This window comes from Dreissena polymorpha, chromosome 6 (genome assembly GCF_020536995.1).
Source record: "Dreissena polymorpha isolate Duluth1 chromosome 6, UMN_Dpol_1.0, whole genome shotgun sequence".
Taxonomy (NCBI): Eukaryota; Metazoa; Mollusca; class Bivalvia; order Myida; family Dreissenidae; genus Dreissena; species Dreissena polymorpha.
The window spans coordinates 5,359,122-5,375,960 of record NC_068360.1 but is presented as its reverse complement, the minus strand read 5'-3'; the positions used below and the strand labels follow the sequence as shown (position 1 = coordinate 5,375,960).

At 37.0% G+C, this 16,839-nt stretch overlaps 2 protein-coding genes across 2 annotated transcripts; both read left to right on the top strand.

Moving 5' to 3' along the window:
• Positions 1-269: 269 nt before the first annotated feature.
• On the top strand, positions 270-8,184 carry LOC127834160 (uncharacterized). Its single transcript, XM_052359795.1, has 6 exons — positions 270-308; positions 1,466-1,533; positions 1,708-1,816; positions 4,474-4,570; positions 5,810-5,926; positions 8,075-8,184. Exons 1-6 carry the CDS (start codon positions 270-272, stop codon positions 8,182-8,184), a joined length of 540 nt encoding a protein of 179 aa, XP_052215755.1.
• Positions 8,185-8,787: 603 nt separating this feature from the next.
• LOC127834159 (major facilitator superfamily domain-containing protein 1-like) lies at positions 8,788-14,460 on the top strand. The gene is made up of 6 exons (XM_052359793.1): positions 8,788-8,838; positions 9,488-9,644; positions 10,665-10,762; positions 11,391-11,503; positions 13,246-13,293; positions 14,390-14,460. The coding sequence occupies exons 2-6, from the start codon at positions 9,489-9,491 to the stop codon at positions 14,458-14,460; spliced, it is 486 nt and encodes a 161-aa protein (XP_052215753.1). The 5' UTR covers positions 8,788-8,838; position 9,488.
• Positions 14,461-16,839: the final 2,379 nt, after the last annotated feature.

Genomic DNA, 16,839 nt, shown 5'->3' with positions numbered 1-16,839 from the left:
CTATTTTTGGAAGTCATAAAACCTCATTCACTGCAATTTAGGAAGTTTCATTATAAAAACATGAGTAAATAACTCATAAACCTTCGTGAATGTGAGCAACGTATATAATTCGTTATAGTTTTTATTTTTTATTAATTTAATTGCCAAGTCTGACTGGAATAATTCGATTACATAATGATTATAAAGTGACGATTATGTGTTATTCATTAAACTATTTTTTATAAAGTATATGAAAATTAAATGTGTTTGAAAAACAAATCGTTTTTATAATGACCCCTGTAGCAGATTTTTGGTATGTGAGTCTACCTGTAAGACTTACAGATGAAGCACAGGTGGTTAGCGTGTGGCTATGATATTAATTAATTAACATCATTTTGAAAGTAAATAAATAGAGGATATTTGTTCATGTCAGTGTAAGATCGTTGGTTATTTCCACAGGAGGGAAGCCCATATTTTTTATGTACTAGTATGCTATAACAGAAACAAAGACCTATAGAATACACAGTTTGGAAACTTCGCGCCTTATCGGGCTATCTCGCGGCGGGGTAACGTGGTCAAGTAACCGATAAGATCACTTTTTATACTCATTCACACACCATCAAAAGTGTTTTTTCACTCCGATATGTAAAAAACCAACCAAGAGCTTTAATTTTTAAAATGAAGTACGGGAATCCTCTGACGTTATCAATAAAGCATAAATTTGCTACGGGTCTTTTAATTGGTTGGGCGGCGCAATTTATTTCCTTCTATATTACATATAAAATAGTTGAAGTTCGATATCAATTTTTACCATGATCAAGCGCATACCCACTATATCATCATACATCATTGGAAAGATAAATGCATAATCTTATAAAAAAATGCATGTCATTAAATTCTATGTGTGCTAACTCAAAATATTTACCTTAGAATAGGCAAACCGGCTTTGCCAGCTGTGCAGACAACCATTTTGGGCTCAAATAGTATGACCTACTTTCAAAGCCGGGAACCATCAACACAAAAAGTAGAGCACAAAAATGGCTTATTTTCTTATTGCTTACAAATATACCTTCAAGTTGATACCAAAACTAACCGTTTGCAATGTATTTTACAAATCCTAGGCAGCATGCACTCAACAATGTGTGCTAAGTATCAAACTGACTGCAATGTAACCCTAAAAACAGGAGTTCCAGTTTGGGGTTATGTGACCTAAAATAAAGTAAACACGCGGATGCAGTAGTAAATTCGTAACGAGAGACGTATTTAAATGAGGTATTGATTAAAATTGAATAACACTTCCGAGAGAGGAATTTTAAAAATATTTGGGGAAAAACTATATACTCTAGAGATGGGGGAATGGGGCCGAATAACGCCGAATATTTCATCCAAAAAAACCCCACTGGATTTAATGTATTAACGAAATTTCACTACAACACAATTTTTCATTTGATTGTGTTTGGCAGAAATCTTATGTTCACCTTTTCAGACCCTCTTTGCAGTGGGTGCCCTTTTTAAGAACTACTGGGTCATGTGGAACGCCAGAGCCTTGTTTGGGTTGGTATTTGTATTCTCTCATTTGAGCAAGTTGGGTTTATTCGCTTTTGACTTTCAATAAGGTCTTTCGAAAAGGCGCTTTGAATAAATAAAAGCCATATACAGTAATCGTAAAAGAACAACATACGTCTCCGTCTTGTTATTGTCTCACTATCTAAGTACTATCGCTTCTAGGCTCGTAGCCGCCCCGTCGGCCATTGCAAACGACAACTTGACGGTGAAGTTGTTCCAACAAAGCATGCTCAATATGGTGATGGCCATGAAGACAAGTCTAGGACGGGTGGTATGTTGTAGGACGGGTGGTAGGTCTATGACGGATGGTAGGTTCTAGGACGGATGGTAGGTCCTAGGACGGGTGGTAGGTGTAGGACGGGTGGTTTGTCTAAGACGGGTTGTTGGTCTAGAATGTAAGGGATTGGACGGGTGGTTGGTCTAGGACGAATGGTATGTTTAGGGCGGGTGGTCGGTCTAGGACGGGTCGTAGGTTTGAGACGGGTGGTAGGTCTTGGACGGATGGTCGGTCTATGACGGGTAGTAGGTCTAAGACGGGTGTTAGGTTTTAGGACGGGTGGTGGGTTCTTGGACGGGTGGTAAGTCTAGGACGGGTGGTAGGTCTAGGACGGGTACTAGGTAACCGAGAAATGCGTGAAATATTACTGGGTGGAGAATTGATTGCGTGAACATTCATTGATGAAGAATTCAGATGAGTTAATTGATTGACACTTCATGAAACGTTTATGGACTGAATAATTCATGAAACGCTCTTTTATGAAATAATTCATTAAACGTACATTGATTGAATAATAAATGAAGCTTTAATTGATTATTTATTCATGGAGCTTTTATTGATTGTCAAATTCATTTTTCATTCATCGATTTAAATATTCACAAAACGTTCATCAATTCCGTGACTTTCATTTATGTAAGAATTTATGATTCGTTCAATTGGTTGGAGAATTCCTGAAGGTTTCATTGAATGAAGAATTCCTGAAAGTTTCTTTGATAGAAGAATTCCTGAAAAGTTCATTGAATCAAGAATGCATTAAACATTTATTTACAGTAGAACTAATAAAACGATCATTTTTATTAGTTTATTGAATAAAGAATTAATTTAATTCACGGGCTCAGTTATTCATTGAACGTACATCGATCGAAGAATTCATGACACGTTCATTGATTGAATAAACCATGAACATGAAACGCTTCTTGATCGAATAATTCGTGAAACGTTTATTGATGAAAGAATTCATGAAAAGTTCATTGACTGACGGATTCATTCAATGTTCATTGACTGAATAATTCGTGAAGTGTTCAATGACGACTTCATGCAGTTTTCGATGACAATGGAATTCATTGAACGTTCATTGGTTATCCATTTTTCGACTTAATGTCCAATTTGCAATTTTCATGTCTTGTAAAGGCATTCATTATGGACAAAACTAAATGTTTTGACAATTAAAAATTGTTAATTCGTTCAATTAAAAAAAATCTTTCAGTTTTCGTATATATGTATTGTTTGTGATGCGCTTTTTGTACAAAATATTTTTTTCTACGGCAATGCTCAGCCCGCATCTTACGCAAATAGGTATGTTGCAATTTATTGGCTTAAGTACGTGCACTAAATTCATGTAAACTAGCTTACGCAGGAAATGTGTCATTAGATAAACCGCCGTGATGTGATTGAAATATTGTTGACAACAGCGAATTATCAAATATTCAAATAAAGTTATTCGTAACCAACCTATAGGTTATAGGACGGTGGTAGGTTGTAGGACGGGTGGAAGGTTTTAGGACGGATAGAAGGTTCTCGGACGGGTGTAGGTTATAGGACGGGTGGAAGGTTCTAGGACGGGAGGTAGGTACTATGATGGGTTGTAGGTCTAGGACGGGTGGTAGTTTCTAGGACGGTTGGTAACTTGGTAGGTTGTTGGACGGGTGGTTGGTTTAGAACGGATGCTTGGTCGGGAAGGGATTGGACAGGTGGTAGGTCTAAGATTGGCGGTATGTCTAGGACGAGTGGTAGATCTATAATAGTTGGTCGGTTTAGGACGGGTGCTAGGTCTGAGACGGGTGGTAGGTCTTGGACGGATAGTATGTCTAGTACGGGTATAAAGTCTAAAACGGTTGTTAGGTTTCATGACGGGTGGTAGGTTCTAGAACGGCTGGTAGGTCTAGGACGGGTGGTAGGTTCTAGGACGAGTGGTAGGTCACAGAGGAATTGATTTAATAATTCATGATATGTTCATGTGATTGGAAAATGCCTGAAGGGTTCATTGATTGAAGAACTCTTGAAAAGTTCATTGAATCATTGAATCAAGAAGGCATTAAACATTAATTGACGGTAGAATAATTTAAAGATCATTGATTAAGTAAATGAAACGTTTATTGAATGAAGAATTGTGAAATGTACAATGACGACTTCATGAAGCTTTCGGTGACTACGGAATTCATTAAAAGTCCTTTAGATATCCATCTTTGCGACTTAATGTCCAATTTTCATGTCTTGTAAAGGCATTCATTATGGACGAAACTAAATGCGTTGAAATTGATAATTCCCTCGCTTGTTTAGTTTAAAAAATGTTTTCGCATATTTATTGCTTATGGTGCGCTTTTTTGTACATATTTGTTTTGTTTCTACGGCAATGACCAGCCTGCACATTATGCAAATAAGTCATGTGTTGGCATAAGTGCATGCAATTAATTCTGGTGAACAAGCCAGCGCTGGAAATTTGTCAGTAGTAAACCACCGTGATGTGACGGAAACACTGTTGAAAACAGCGAACAATCAAAATAAGTTAAACACATACAAAACAAACACAGGTTTTATATTAACTCGAAATCCTTACGCTAGTTTTTTTAACGTATTCTAATTCAAATGCCATTTAACTAACTTAACTTATTTGCTTGTTATGTACAAACATCTTCCACTATTTGTTTCAGTGCAGTGTTTTAACACTGAATGTCATGGAGCCCATATACGACTCCGTATCAGCCCGTACACAGCCTATGTACACCCTTGGGGTAACGATGTTCACAGGTATGCAAACAGGCAGTTGTATCTGCAATATCTGAAATGAGTCCAGTGACTGGTCACATGTTCAAAAAATATTTTCTTGACACTGAAAATACATTTTCCTTGATTATAGAAATCGAATTTAATTGACATCAATGTTTACTATGATGGCATTGAAATTGAATATTGGTTTTAACGGCACTGATTCGATATTGATTGTGATGTAGACAACCAAAATAGCGGTCCTTTTTACAACCATTTTAATTTTTGGCATCGAATTTTTAAAAAGTCGATGTCAAAAATTTTATGTTAACTGAAGTCGAACATTGAGGCCAACTAGCTTTGTTGACGCGTGGTCATGTATTTCTTATTGAAGCAAAAATCCACAAAAAGCTGTAAAAATATAACTCCTTAGAAGTCCCATCGTAGGACTATTGTACAGGCAAAAGTACAAAACCCACACACTTTAATTGGTCATTGACTAACATTTGCTAATGATTAATGAATTAGTTGCTGTACTTGCTTAGAAAATTGAGTAAGTACGCTTCGTTCGTACATTGCATGAAAAAAGTATATATTATATTCGCTCTTTTGAATATTATAATAATCAAATTCTTTACTTACAAACGCAATAGTTATGTGTTTAAAATAAACATCATTTCCTTATCTAAGGTATGAGGAGCGTGCATTGAATTGTTTTCTGCGGATATTGGCTTTTTTCATTATATTAAAAATTATTTGGCAACGTTAGATAGAATAAAATGCGGTTCCGATCTTATCCCGTTTTTTGGTATTGAACAATTCTCCCGCAGTAACCAGAGACAGCCTTCCTTCGCGTTTGAATTTAGATTTATCCTTGACGGAAATCCATGTGCAGGAACAGGCAAAAATCTCATTATCACTTTGTTTTTAATTGCTTTCTTTCAACGATCTTCCTTGAAATGGTTACGTGAACTAAGTAATTAAATACAGATATAGAATGCGTACATTATAACAAATATGTTCACGTTTTTAGTTCGATACAAAGATTGACAATAGAAGCTAACCACATCTTTTATCTCTCGGCTGTGCCATAAGTGCTAGACAACTTGTTAAATATACGAATATTATCAGTTAGTATTCAGCTGCACCGGCAGAACAGAAAGAAATTATAGTCCTTTATTTATATCAAGTGGATAATAGCCGAACAATCAGACAAAAGCACTTCACATATCACAAAAAACACGCAACACACACTTAATGAGATATTATTGTACCTTACAGGTTCATGTTGTGGCCTTCTGTGCACGTTAGCGGCGATATTGGCGGCCGTCATTGACCGGCGTTCTGACGTACAAAAACTTATTGATCATCCTCCAGGGGCTAAGGACGATAGCAAAAGTACGGCTGAATTTAAACTCTTCCTACCAATTGGTCCCTGAATTATAACCTTAATTAGGCATTTGTTTTAAATGTGTACAAAGGAGTCTTGTTTCGGTAAAACCAGATTTAATGCATGACTACGCAGTCCGCACAGGCTCAAATTGGGGCGACACTTTCCGCTTTTATCTGGAAGTATCTTCTAAACGGAATTCCAGGCTAGGCGAAAGCGTCGTCCCTGATAAGCATGTGCGGACTGCACAGGCTAACCTTAGACGACACTTAACGCACATGCTCGGTTTCACCAGAGCTATTATATTTTAGTTTTTGAAGATTATGATTTTTCGAATTATCCGACATGATTGATCGACTCTGATATACGCTCACTTATACTTTATCGTTAGATACCCAAGTTTGAACCATACCGCGTCGCTTCATTCATGGAATGCACCGTAACCAGATTATTAATTGTGGATATTCGACGATGATTAATATATTAATTAATGATATCCTGATTAAAAAATTGTACATCTATTTAATTATTTATATGCCACAAAATGTGCGTTGGGTTAAATTGTTATTTGTGCAGAAAGTTTTGGTGTTAGCGAAGTTTGGTTCTGTAGGGTATGGGCGATGTTGATGTTTTTATAGTCATATCTCAATTTATCTGTGAAACTTGTTTATACAATTAGAGGTACACACTACCGTTAATTATTCGGAAATTAGGAGTACAGACATATTTCAAATATGGAAACAACACAGCGTTCATAACTGCTTTAACACGATTTAGAGGGACAGCCTTACGAATACACGGAGAGTCGGGTAGATGGCATTAACGACATATAACACCGAACAATGAACGTACATGACTGTGAAACTGTCGTGTACTGGATTACCATTTAATGTGTTTTTCTAGTTTGCCTGGCATTTATAGATGTACGCAAACAACATACAAATGAGAAATTCGAAAACACAAATGTTATCGAATATAATGACTTAATAAAATCGATTCATGAAACAATATAGATGGCTCGTAACTTATGTTTAAGGCCTTTCATTTAAATGCACAATTTAACTTCTAGTGAGTTTTATAATTAATTGTAATTATATTAAGTAATTATATGTGATGCATGTTCTCGTCAGAATTAGTCTGTACCTTTCGCATGTGTCTAAGAAATATTATCTTTATTTTGACATTAAAAATTACGCTTACAAAATTATTTAAAAATAAAACCATGAACAAAGGTATCGCTTTACTTTGCAAACTTTAAAAAAAAAACTTTGTTAAGAATCACCCATCTTATAGGTCTTCCGGTTCGCCGATCGATTTGTATGTCATAGAAAGTAAAAGTGTATGGAGCGAACTACTTCCAAGCTCCATATTTGTCAAGAAGTTGAAACTTAAAACATGTAATCACCGTGAAGTGAAGATGAGCAAGACACCTCTTTTAAGGGACCTTTTCACAGATTTTGGCATGTATTGAAGTTTGTCATTAAATGCTTTATATTGATAAAGCTCTAGTAAAAACAAGAATAAAATTAAAGAAACAAAAAAAGTCACCCTCAACTGGGCTCCAACCGCTTGCCCGTGGAGTAAAAGTCAAACGCTTAGACCACTAGGCCATCCGTGTTCATACAATGAGTGATGTATTTTATGCTGTATATATGCAAACCTCTTTGTGTCACAAAATATAACGACAACAACAGAACTCTTCAAATTATTCAATCGTTTCGCGTTGCAACGCTTTATAATTTTCAGGTTTTTAAATCGTCAAAAGATGGATATTTTAGAGCATGGGAAATGTTCAGTATTACTGTTTCCTCACAAATATCATAAATAAAACGAAAATTTGCGAATCTGAAACATTTAATTTTATTTGGTCAATTTACCAAAACGTGAAAAGGCCCCTTAAATCTCCAATTATCCCTACACATTCTGATTTGGTCTGAACGTAGCTGACAGAGCGGTCCGGTGGTATAAATAACGTTTGTGACTAAATCCCACATTTAACAGAGGTAGAATCTAAATTTATTTATTTTTTGGTTGAAGAACCCATTAGTTCAAAATTGAATAAATTTAAGCATACTTTGTTTTTCATAATAGATAGTATGCTTTAATAAACTCGTTTCGTATTAGTAACGTTTGTGACCAAGCTCTACATTTTACAGAAGAGGAATCGAAGTTTATCCGTATATCTGATGTAAGGCGATTTCCGTCCACATTCTGCTCATTGCCATCAGCTCCTCTTTCTTCTACCTGCAGCTTTTCCCCTTCGTGACACAGGGAGAGTAGGTTTGTTTTTTATTCTAGATGTGTTTGCTCAATTTTAAGCGATTTCTGTATCATCGGGTTTCCTTCTTATATGATACGAGTGACAATTAACGATTTGGGTTTCGTTGTTTATACATATTACAACTTGCAATTAATGAAATGTGTTTGCTTTGACATACCAGTTACAACCTTTTATTAATGATTTGTGTTTAATTTGCACTTATATTTTTAACAAAATTGTGGTTATCTTTTACATATTTTTACAACTCTAGATAAATGCGTTTGACTTCATTTTCCATATTTTTTTACCCTACCGGTTTCACCGGAGGGGACTTATGATTTGTGCTCTGTGTGTCAGTCTTTCTGTCAGTCTGTCAGTCCGTCACATTTTTCTGGATCCTGCGATAACTTTAAAAGTACAAAAACATATTCTGACAATGGTGGAGCCAGTAGGGGACATATATTGCTTGGCAATAGTCTTGTTACAACATGGTACAAGTATGTATTTATTTGGCTTTTTCTAAACTTGCATGTTACAACTTACAATAATGATTAATTAAAATATTCATAAACATGGCTGTATCGGTCGTCTTTGCTTTTGAAGGTTGTTCTTTGCTACGAAGTATTCAAGAAGTCCGAAAGAGGCAAATACGATAAACAGGTAAACCGTGAGTGTGTAATGTGTGTTGCATATGAGTCGTAAAGTGTCGTCCCAGATTGGCCTGTGCAGTCCGCACAGGCAAATCAGGGGCGACACTTTCCGCCTTAACTAGATTTTTGCTAAGAAGAGACTTTCTTTAAACAGAAAATATCATAAAAGCGGAAAGTGTCGTCCCTGATTAGCCTGTGCAGACTGCACAGGCTAATCAGGGACGACACTTTACACACATGCATTATGCCCAGTTTTCTCAGAACGCGACTCATATATTGTCTTATATTATTTAGCTCATTGGTAATTTGCCTTAATTGAAGACAAGCGGGCAAGATGTTCGCTCTTGATAAAGTTTTATTATCTCCTATATGTTTCATAATGGGAACAGGTAGTATGGCGAGGCTTTACAAGCTAAAATGCATTTGTTTTTATGAATGCCATTTTTTATTATTATATTTTGAAATTTGTCTTAAAGGCACATTAATGTTCCATTAGAATTTTGGGACAGTAAAATTCGTCCACTGATTGTACCAGAAAAATAAGCACCCACTGTCTAGCTATAATTCCGTATCACCTTACCTATAATGTTATGCAATGGTATTAACTTAAATATAACATTCGCTATGTAACAGTAATATCTATTTGCTGGTCTATGCAGCATGGTATACATGGTTGGAGCGGTTTCGATGCCACTGTTCGGTGTTGCCATCGACAGAGTGGGTCGTAACCTGTACTTCCTGATGACCGGCCTCGTCCTGGGGCTGACCAGCCATATCATGATGACCTTCACCTTTGTGGAGCCGTACGTATGCACGGTATGAAAACAGAACCATGTTTTATCAAACATTATTATTATACTTAAAATTGGGTCGAATGTATGGTACGATATTTAATGTAAGTGACACGGGGATAATTTGCTCAACCATGTCAAAAAGTTTGAGCCATAGTTCTTAGCTTTTTTTCGGCGTCTTCTAAAAGCTCTGGGTATGTTGTATCCCCGATTATTTTACCCATTTATCCCAATGTAATTGTGGAGTCTTTCGTGACAAATATAATTATGTAATTGAAAAACAAGCGCTCTGAAACTTATATCCGCATTTAATGATATTTATACAGCTTTCCTTTTTAATGGGTCGTGCTTACATTGTAAGGTCATTCCGGTCGCGAATATTTCAAGGCGTGATTGCCCGTTGGTTATTTATTGTCCCCTACCGGTGAAACCGGAGGGGACTTATGGTTTGCGCTCCGTCTGTCAGTCTGTCTGTTTGTCCGTCACACTTTTCTGGATCCTGCGATAACTTTTAAAGTTCTTCAAATTTTGTCATGAAACATGGATATATTGCAATATGGAGATTATGCACGTCATTTCATTTTGCTCCTACGTCAAGAATTCTGGTTGCTATGGCAACAAATAAATATTTTTTTTTACTGACAATGGTGGAGTTTCACCGGTAGGGGACAATATTGCTTGGCAATCTCTTGTTATATTTTTTTTACATATTCATAGCATTTATTTGAAGTTGGTCGCTTTTATGATTTTTATATTAAATGGTGTTGTTGTTTGTATTTTCATGTATTGTATAGGCGGTGACCTGCCTTAAATTAAATACTAGCTGAAGGTAAAAATAATATATTTCCTGATATTGTTTCTCGAGTTTTATCATTCTAATATTCATACATTTGTACGTGTATGCAATAGTTCTGCCGCTATCTGATTTATGATGGCAATTTTTCAGAACACTCATGATTCTCAACAAATATTAAACTGCGTGATGTAAAATCTGTGTGGCCACAAATATGGGGAAGGTGTAGTCCACTGTTTCTTTGTTTTTCAGGTGATTCTTGGTCTAGGATACTCCTTGGTAACCACCACATGTTGGCCCCTGGTGTCCTTCGCGGTCCCTCTGAGGTACCTCGGTACTGCGTTCGGAATGTAAGCATCGACTTTGTATATATAGTTCATTGAAATATATTTTTAATTTACCCTCTGATGTACCTGGGCACTGCGTTCGGGATGTAGGCATCGACTTTTAATATAAAGTTAATTGCAATATATTTTCTCAATTTACACTCGGCACTTTGTTCGGGATGTAATCATCTACATTTTGTAATGTAAATGTCTTTGTAATATTAACTTGTACGATATAAATGTCACCTCAATACATTCGTGAATATGTTATTTAAACAATTTCGATTTCCCGCGACTATCGCTTGTAGAATTGTTGCACAATTACAATATTCGAAAAATCTTCTTTATTCGGCGTTAATATGCAGTTTAAATTCTCTACTGTTCGTGTGTATGAAAAATGTACGAACGTCGTCGTTGAAGTCTGCACAGACTAATCAGGGACGATACTTTGCGCTTGTTTGATATTTCTCGTTAAAGAAAGTCTCTTCTTAGCAAAAATCCAGGTTATGTGGAAAGTATCGTCCCTGATTAGCCTTTGCGGACTGTACATGCTAATCTGGGACGACACTTTACGCACATGCATTTAACCCCAGAGCGCGGTTCATGTGTATATGAATTATATTCTTTCAGCACATATATGTATTCTTTTCAGCATGGGCACCATTATTTCTGTGGGGCAGGCCATTGATACGTATTTTGTTGGCTTCATCGTGGACACTGCCGGCTATCTGGTCCTCGAAGTGTTCTTTACCATGTGCGTCATCTGTAAGTTTCACCAACTCTGAGAGGACTCATTGTTGAAACGATTAATTATTCTGCCAGTTACACTAAATAGTTTACCTCACCTTCTTGTGCATCTGGATTGAAAGCGGGTATATAGACAATCATACTACTATTTCAAAACAGATAAAACTTTGATAAATCAAGAAGTGAAATAAATGTTCTGAAGAAGAAGTTTCCAGAAAATAAACGAAATAAAAGTTTAAGCCGATTGCGAGTAATTTTCTTCTGTACAGCAAAGAACTCTTTCGCGTACAAAAGACATGTACTATTTTCGGAAATCCGCATTCGGCCTTGCATATTCGTCTAGACGACACATACTGACTTAGACGCATTTATGGTTTTACAACAAATACGAGTAATTTTGTTAAAACGGCGGTAACTTATTCGTCATACATTTCACCGAAGTAAACAACATTTAAACAGTGGTTGAATATCAAGATTGTTAATTTATTGTATTTAACATTCATATGTTGGTGTAAGAGTGCGATGATAAAATGTTGACATATACGCCGTATGTATATTCTCTGTAAGATCCATCAATGTAAGTTTCTTACCCGGGAACTATAAACCAATAATGAATCAATTCATGGTTTAAAGGTTTTCGCCCTAGTGTTATCATATTGTAATAGCCGCGTCAACACATTTCATAATTCACATTTCATAAATTGCGTGCTCACAACATGTCCTGCAACACAGATCACGGTTTGCCATGTTTTCCCTGTGTTCAAATTAACTTTGCAATTATGTAAGATGTTCTATATTTAGTATTGACATGCGAGTGTATGCTGTCGTTTTAAATACTGTTTTTATGCTCCCCGAAAATTTTCGGGGAGCATATAGTTGCCAGTTTGAAGTTCCGTACTTCCGTACTTCCGTCACACTTTTGTTACAGTTTCTCATAGCACATTCAATACCTTACCGATCTCTTTCATATTTGGCATGTAGGTACATTGCATGGACCTCTACCTTTTGATGAGGTTTGAGGTCAATGGGGTCAAGGTCAAGGTCACCGAGGCTAATTATATATTTTTCCGTCACACTTTTGTTACAGTTTCTCATAGAACCTTCAATACTTTTCCGATCTCTTTCATGTTTGGCATGTAGGTACCTTGCATGGACCTCTACCTTTTGATGAGGTTTGAGGTCACTGGGGTCAAGGTCACCAAGGCTTATAATATATTTTTCCGTCACAATTTTGTTACAGTTTCTCATAGCAGCTTCAATACTTTACTGATCTCTTTCATATTTGGCATGTAGGTTCCTTGCAAGGACCTCTACATTTTGATGAGGTTTGAAGTCACTGGGGTCAAGGTCAAGGTCACCAAGGCTAATAATATTTTTTCCGTCACACTTTTGTTACAGTTTCTCATAGCACCTTCAATACTTTACCGATCTCTTTCATGTTCGCCATGTAGGTACCTTGCATTTGATGAGGTTTGAGGTCACTTGGGTCAAGGTCACCGAGGCCAATAATATAATTTTCCGTCACACTTTTGTTACAGTTTCTCATAGCACCTTCAATTCTTTACCGATCTCTTTCATATTTGGCATGTAGGTACCATGCATAAACCTCTACCTTTTGATCAAGTTTGAGGTAACTGGGGTCAAGGTCACCAAAGCTAATAATATATTTTTAGGTGGTTATTTACACATAGATTGACAAAGCGCATCATCGGAGAGCATCCATCTGTTTCACTGATATTCTTGTTTTATACTTTTGTTAGGTTCAATGATAGCAGCTGAGTTGTTGTATTTACGGGACGCGTCAACAGGTAACATAAATTGTTTATGTTTAGTTGTAAAAAAACTCCTGATATTGCCTATAGAATTTCAGCATTCCTTTATTAAATTAAAAAAGTATATACCGTTTATTTGTATAATGAATACAGAAAAATCTCTTAATTGATATCAAAGTATATGACTCTCAATAGAGGATGTATTTCATGCGCTCCTAGTCGCCGCTTTTACAGTTCTTCAGAATTGTCTTCCATTGCAATTCATTTCACACGAATTCAACACAAATGAAATTGTCTATGCATCATTGTATTTGAAAAAAAAACGCGAACTTTGATAGCGTGTATTTAGAAGTTTCGCTATATGTCCGCATAAAATGTTAAAAAGTCTGTGATGCGAACTATTTATGCGTTTCTCAAGTGTTTGCATTGAAACTCAAATTGTCATCACCGTAAAGTGTATAAATGCAAGACATATTTTAGCCGCGTTTTGAGAAAACTGGACTTAATGCATGTGCGTAAAGTGTCGTCCCATATTAGCCTGTGCAGTTCGCACAGGCTAATCAGGGACGACACTTTCCGCTTTTATGGTATTTTTAGTTTCAAGGAAGTCCCTCCTTACCGAAAATCAAGTTTAGGCGGAAAGTGTCGTCCCTGATAAGCCTGTGTGGATTGCATAGGCTAATATGGGATGACACTTGACGCACATGTATTAAGTCCCGTTTTCTCAGAACGCGTCTCATTTTTCACTCGAATTGATTCACGTATTCATGAGTATTGTGCCCTTGAACTTCGCCGTCGTCATGGTTGCTATGCCTGTGGAAAACCTGCGCGGGGGTGTATTTAGTCATTTTTGTGACAAAACTCTAGTTTCAATTAGATGTATCATGACGGTCACTAATTGCTAGAGTGCAAATAAAAGTTCTGTTTTGTTCTATTTAATATGCATCGTTCTTGTATAATACACACGTCGTTCTTATATGATAGATTTCTAATGGTCCAGAACTGTTGGCCATATAACAGTCACCACATTTTTTGTTTATAATTGGAATTAAAACCCATACATGCATACTATTTAGAGATCATACTGGTTTTGGTGTGACTTTATTGCTTCTATCGACACTTTTCATTTCAGGTGGCCTTCTGAATCTAAGTACAAAACAACGTGCAGTTTTTCAAGCAACATGTGTGAGACAGACTTTGTAGAAAACGTTCAGATTTGTTGTGAGATTTAAATTTAATTTGATTAAATTTCGGCGTGTTATTGTGATTATTTTGTTAATATTGTTGCATGCAGTGCCAAATTATTGTTTGTTTTAAAATCTCAGCATTACGTGCGCTTGTATGTTGGTATGATGTTTTACAGAGGAAATAAAATATTGCACTTAAAAATATCAGAATTTGTATTTCGGGCCATATTTACATAGTACAAAGCAGCGTTTTATTTTTTATGCCCCCTTCGAAGAAGAGGGGGTATATTGCTTTGCTCATGTCGGTCGGTCGGTCGGTCGGTAGGTCGGTCGGTATGTCGGTCCGTCCACCAGGTGGTTGTCGCATGATAACTCAAGAACGCATACGCCTAGGATCATGAAACTTCATTGGTAGATTGATCATGACTTGCAGATGACCCCTATTGATTTTGAGGTCACTAGGTAAAAGGTCAAGGTCACGGTGACCCGAAATAGTAAAATGGTTTCCGGATGTAACTCAAGAATGCATACGCCTAGGATCATGAAACTTCATGGGTAGATTGATCATGACTTGCAGATGACCCCTATTGATTTTGAGGTCACTAGGTCAAAGGTCAAGGTCACGTGACCCGAAATAGTAAAATGGTTTCCGGATGATAACTCAAGAATGCATACGCCTAGGATCATGAAACTTCATGGGTAGATTGATCATGACTTGCAGATGACCCTTTTTGATTTTGAGGTCACTAGGTCAAAGGTCAAGGTCACGGTGACCCGAAATAGTAAAATGGTTTCCGGATGATAACTCAAGAATGCATACGCCTAGGATCATGAAACTTCATGGGTAGATTGATCAAGACTCGCAGATGACCCCTATTGATTTTGAGGTCACTAGGTCAAAGGTCAAGGTCACGGTGACCCGAAATAGTAAAATGGTTTTCGGATGATAACTCAAGAACACATATGCCTAGGATCATGAAACTTCATAGGTAGATTGATCATGACTCGCAGATGACCCCTATTGATTTTGAGGTCAAAGGTCAAGGTCACGGTGACCCGAAATAGTAAAATGATTTTCGGATGATAACTCAAGAACGCTTTTGCCTAGGATCATGACACTTCATAGGTACATTGATCGTGGCTCGCAGATGACCCCTATTGATTTTCAGGTCACTAGGTCAAAGGTCAAGGTCACAGTGACAAAAATCGTATTCACACAATGGCTGCCACTACAACGGACAGCCCATATGGGGGGCATGCATGTTTTACAAACAGCCCTTGTTTTATTTAATTTTTCATGTAAAAAAGCGTTTGGGAAAAAACTTATTTTATTTTTACCATCGCCAAAGGCGGATTGATATATTGTCGGCACCGTCCGTCCCTCCGTTTGTCAGTCCGTTCGTCCGTCTGTCTGTCCGTTCGTCTGTCACGAAATTTTGAAATAGGCAGGGGAAATCAATTCAACAAATTTGCTTGTTAAATATGAATTACATATATCATAGTTGAAGCTAAAGCCTTGGTCTCTTTTGCATTGTATGGGTCACGTTTACATTATTTGTACACGAAATAAACCATTCATTTACGTTGCGTAAAGCTAGTAAAGTTATAAGTTTTACTTTATGTAAAGCATACCGGCAAATGCACTTCGTTTAGTAACAAAGGTAAACAAATTAACAGCGAAGGACAAAACAGTCAGGAACTATAAAGGCTGAAGAAGTAAGTTTTTGGAAACTATTCTAAACACGACGCATGAGTTTATGTTAAGCAATATAACGCCTCTGGTGTGCTTATTGCGATGTCGATGTCAAGGTCACTGTGACGTCTAACAAAATATTCTGACAAGCTTTCATTTATTCAAACTGCACCCGCAGCGGAGCATTGGCATCCGTTATGTTGTGCTCTTGTTTAGAATATATTATAGTCCTCATATTCTTAGGCATATTGCATTTTATCATTAGTGCCTTGATATGCATATAGAGATAGTCATTCCACTGTCGGTTGTCGAACAGCGATTATGCCGAATATGTATCTACAGCGGCCTTCCGTTTGTCCCGATTTACACGAGCCTTCTTCCTGTAGGGAGTATTGATTTAAACAAACCCACCGTCCACTAGGTATTTCTCATCAATGTGTGAATTCCGAACCGTATGAAGTTCTTCCGTAAGGAGGCTGCATTATGTGTGTACCCGGAGTTTGTCCCAGCACTCCTACCTAATTAACGTGTTCGACTCATGAAAGTTGGGATTTTATTTAGAATTGTAGCGCTAATTTTTAGGTATTAAGTGGTTGAATAAAGATTTTTTAATTTGGGTGTGGTCTTGTGCCATGTGTGTGGGGGGAGGGGGGGGGGCGGGGCGCGGAGTACACGAAGGAAACTCCACTCGTCAGGTATTGT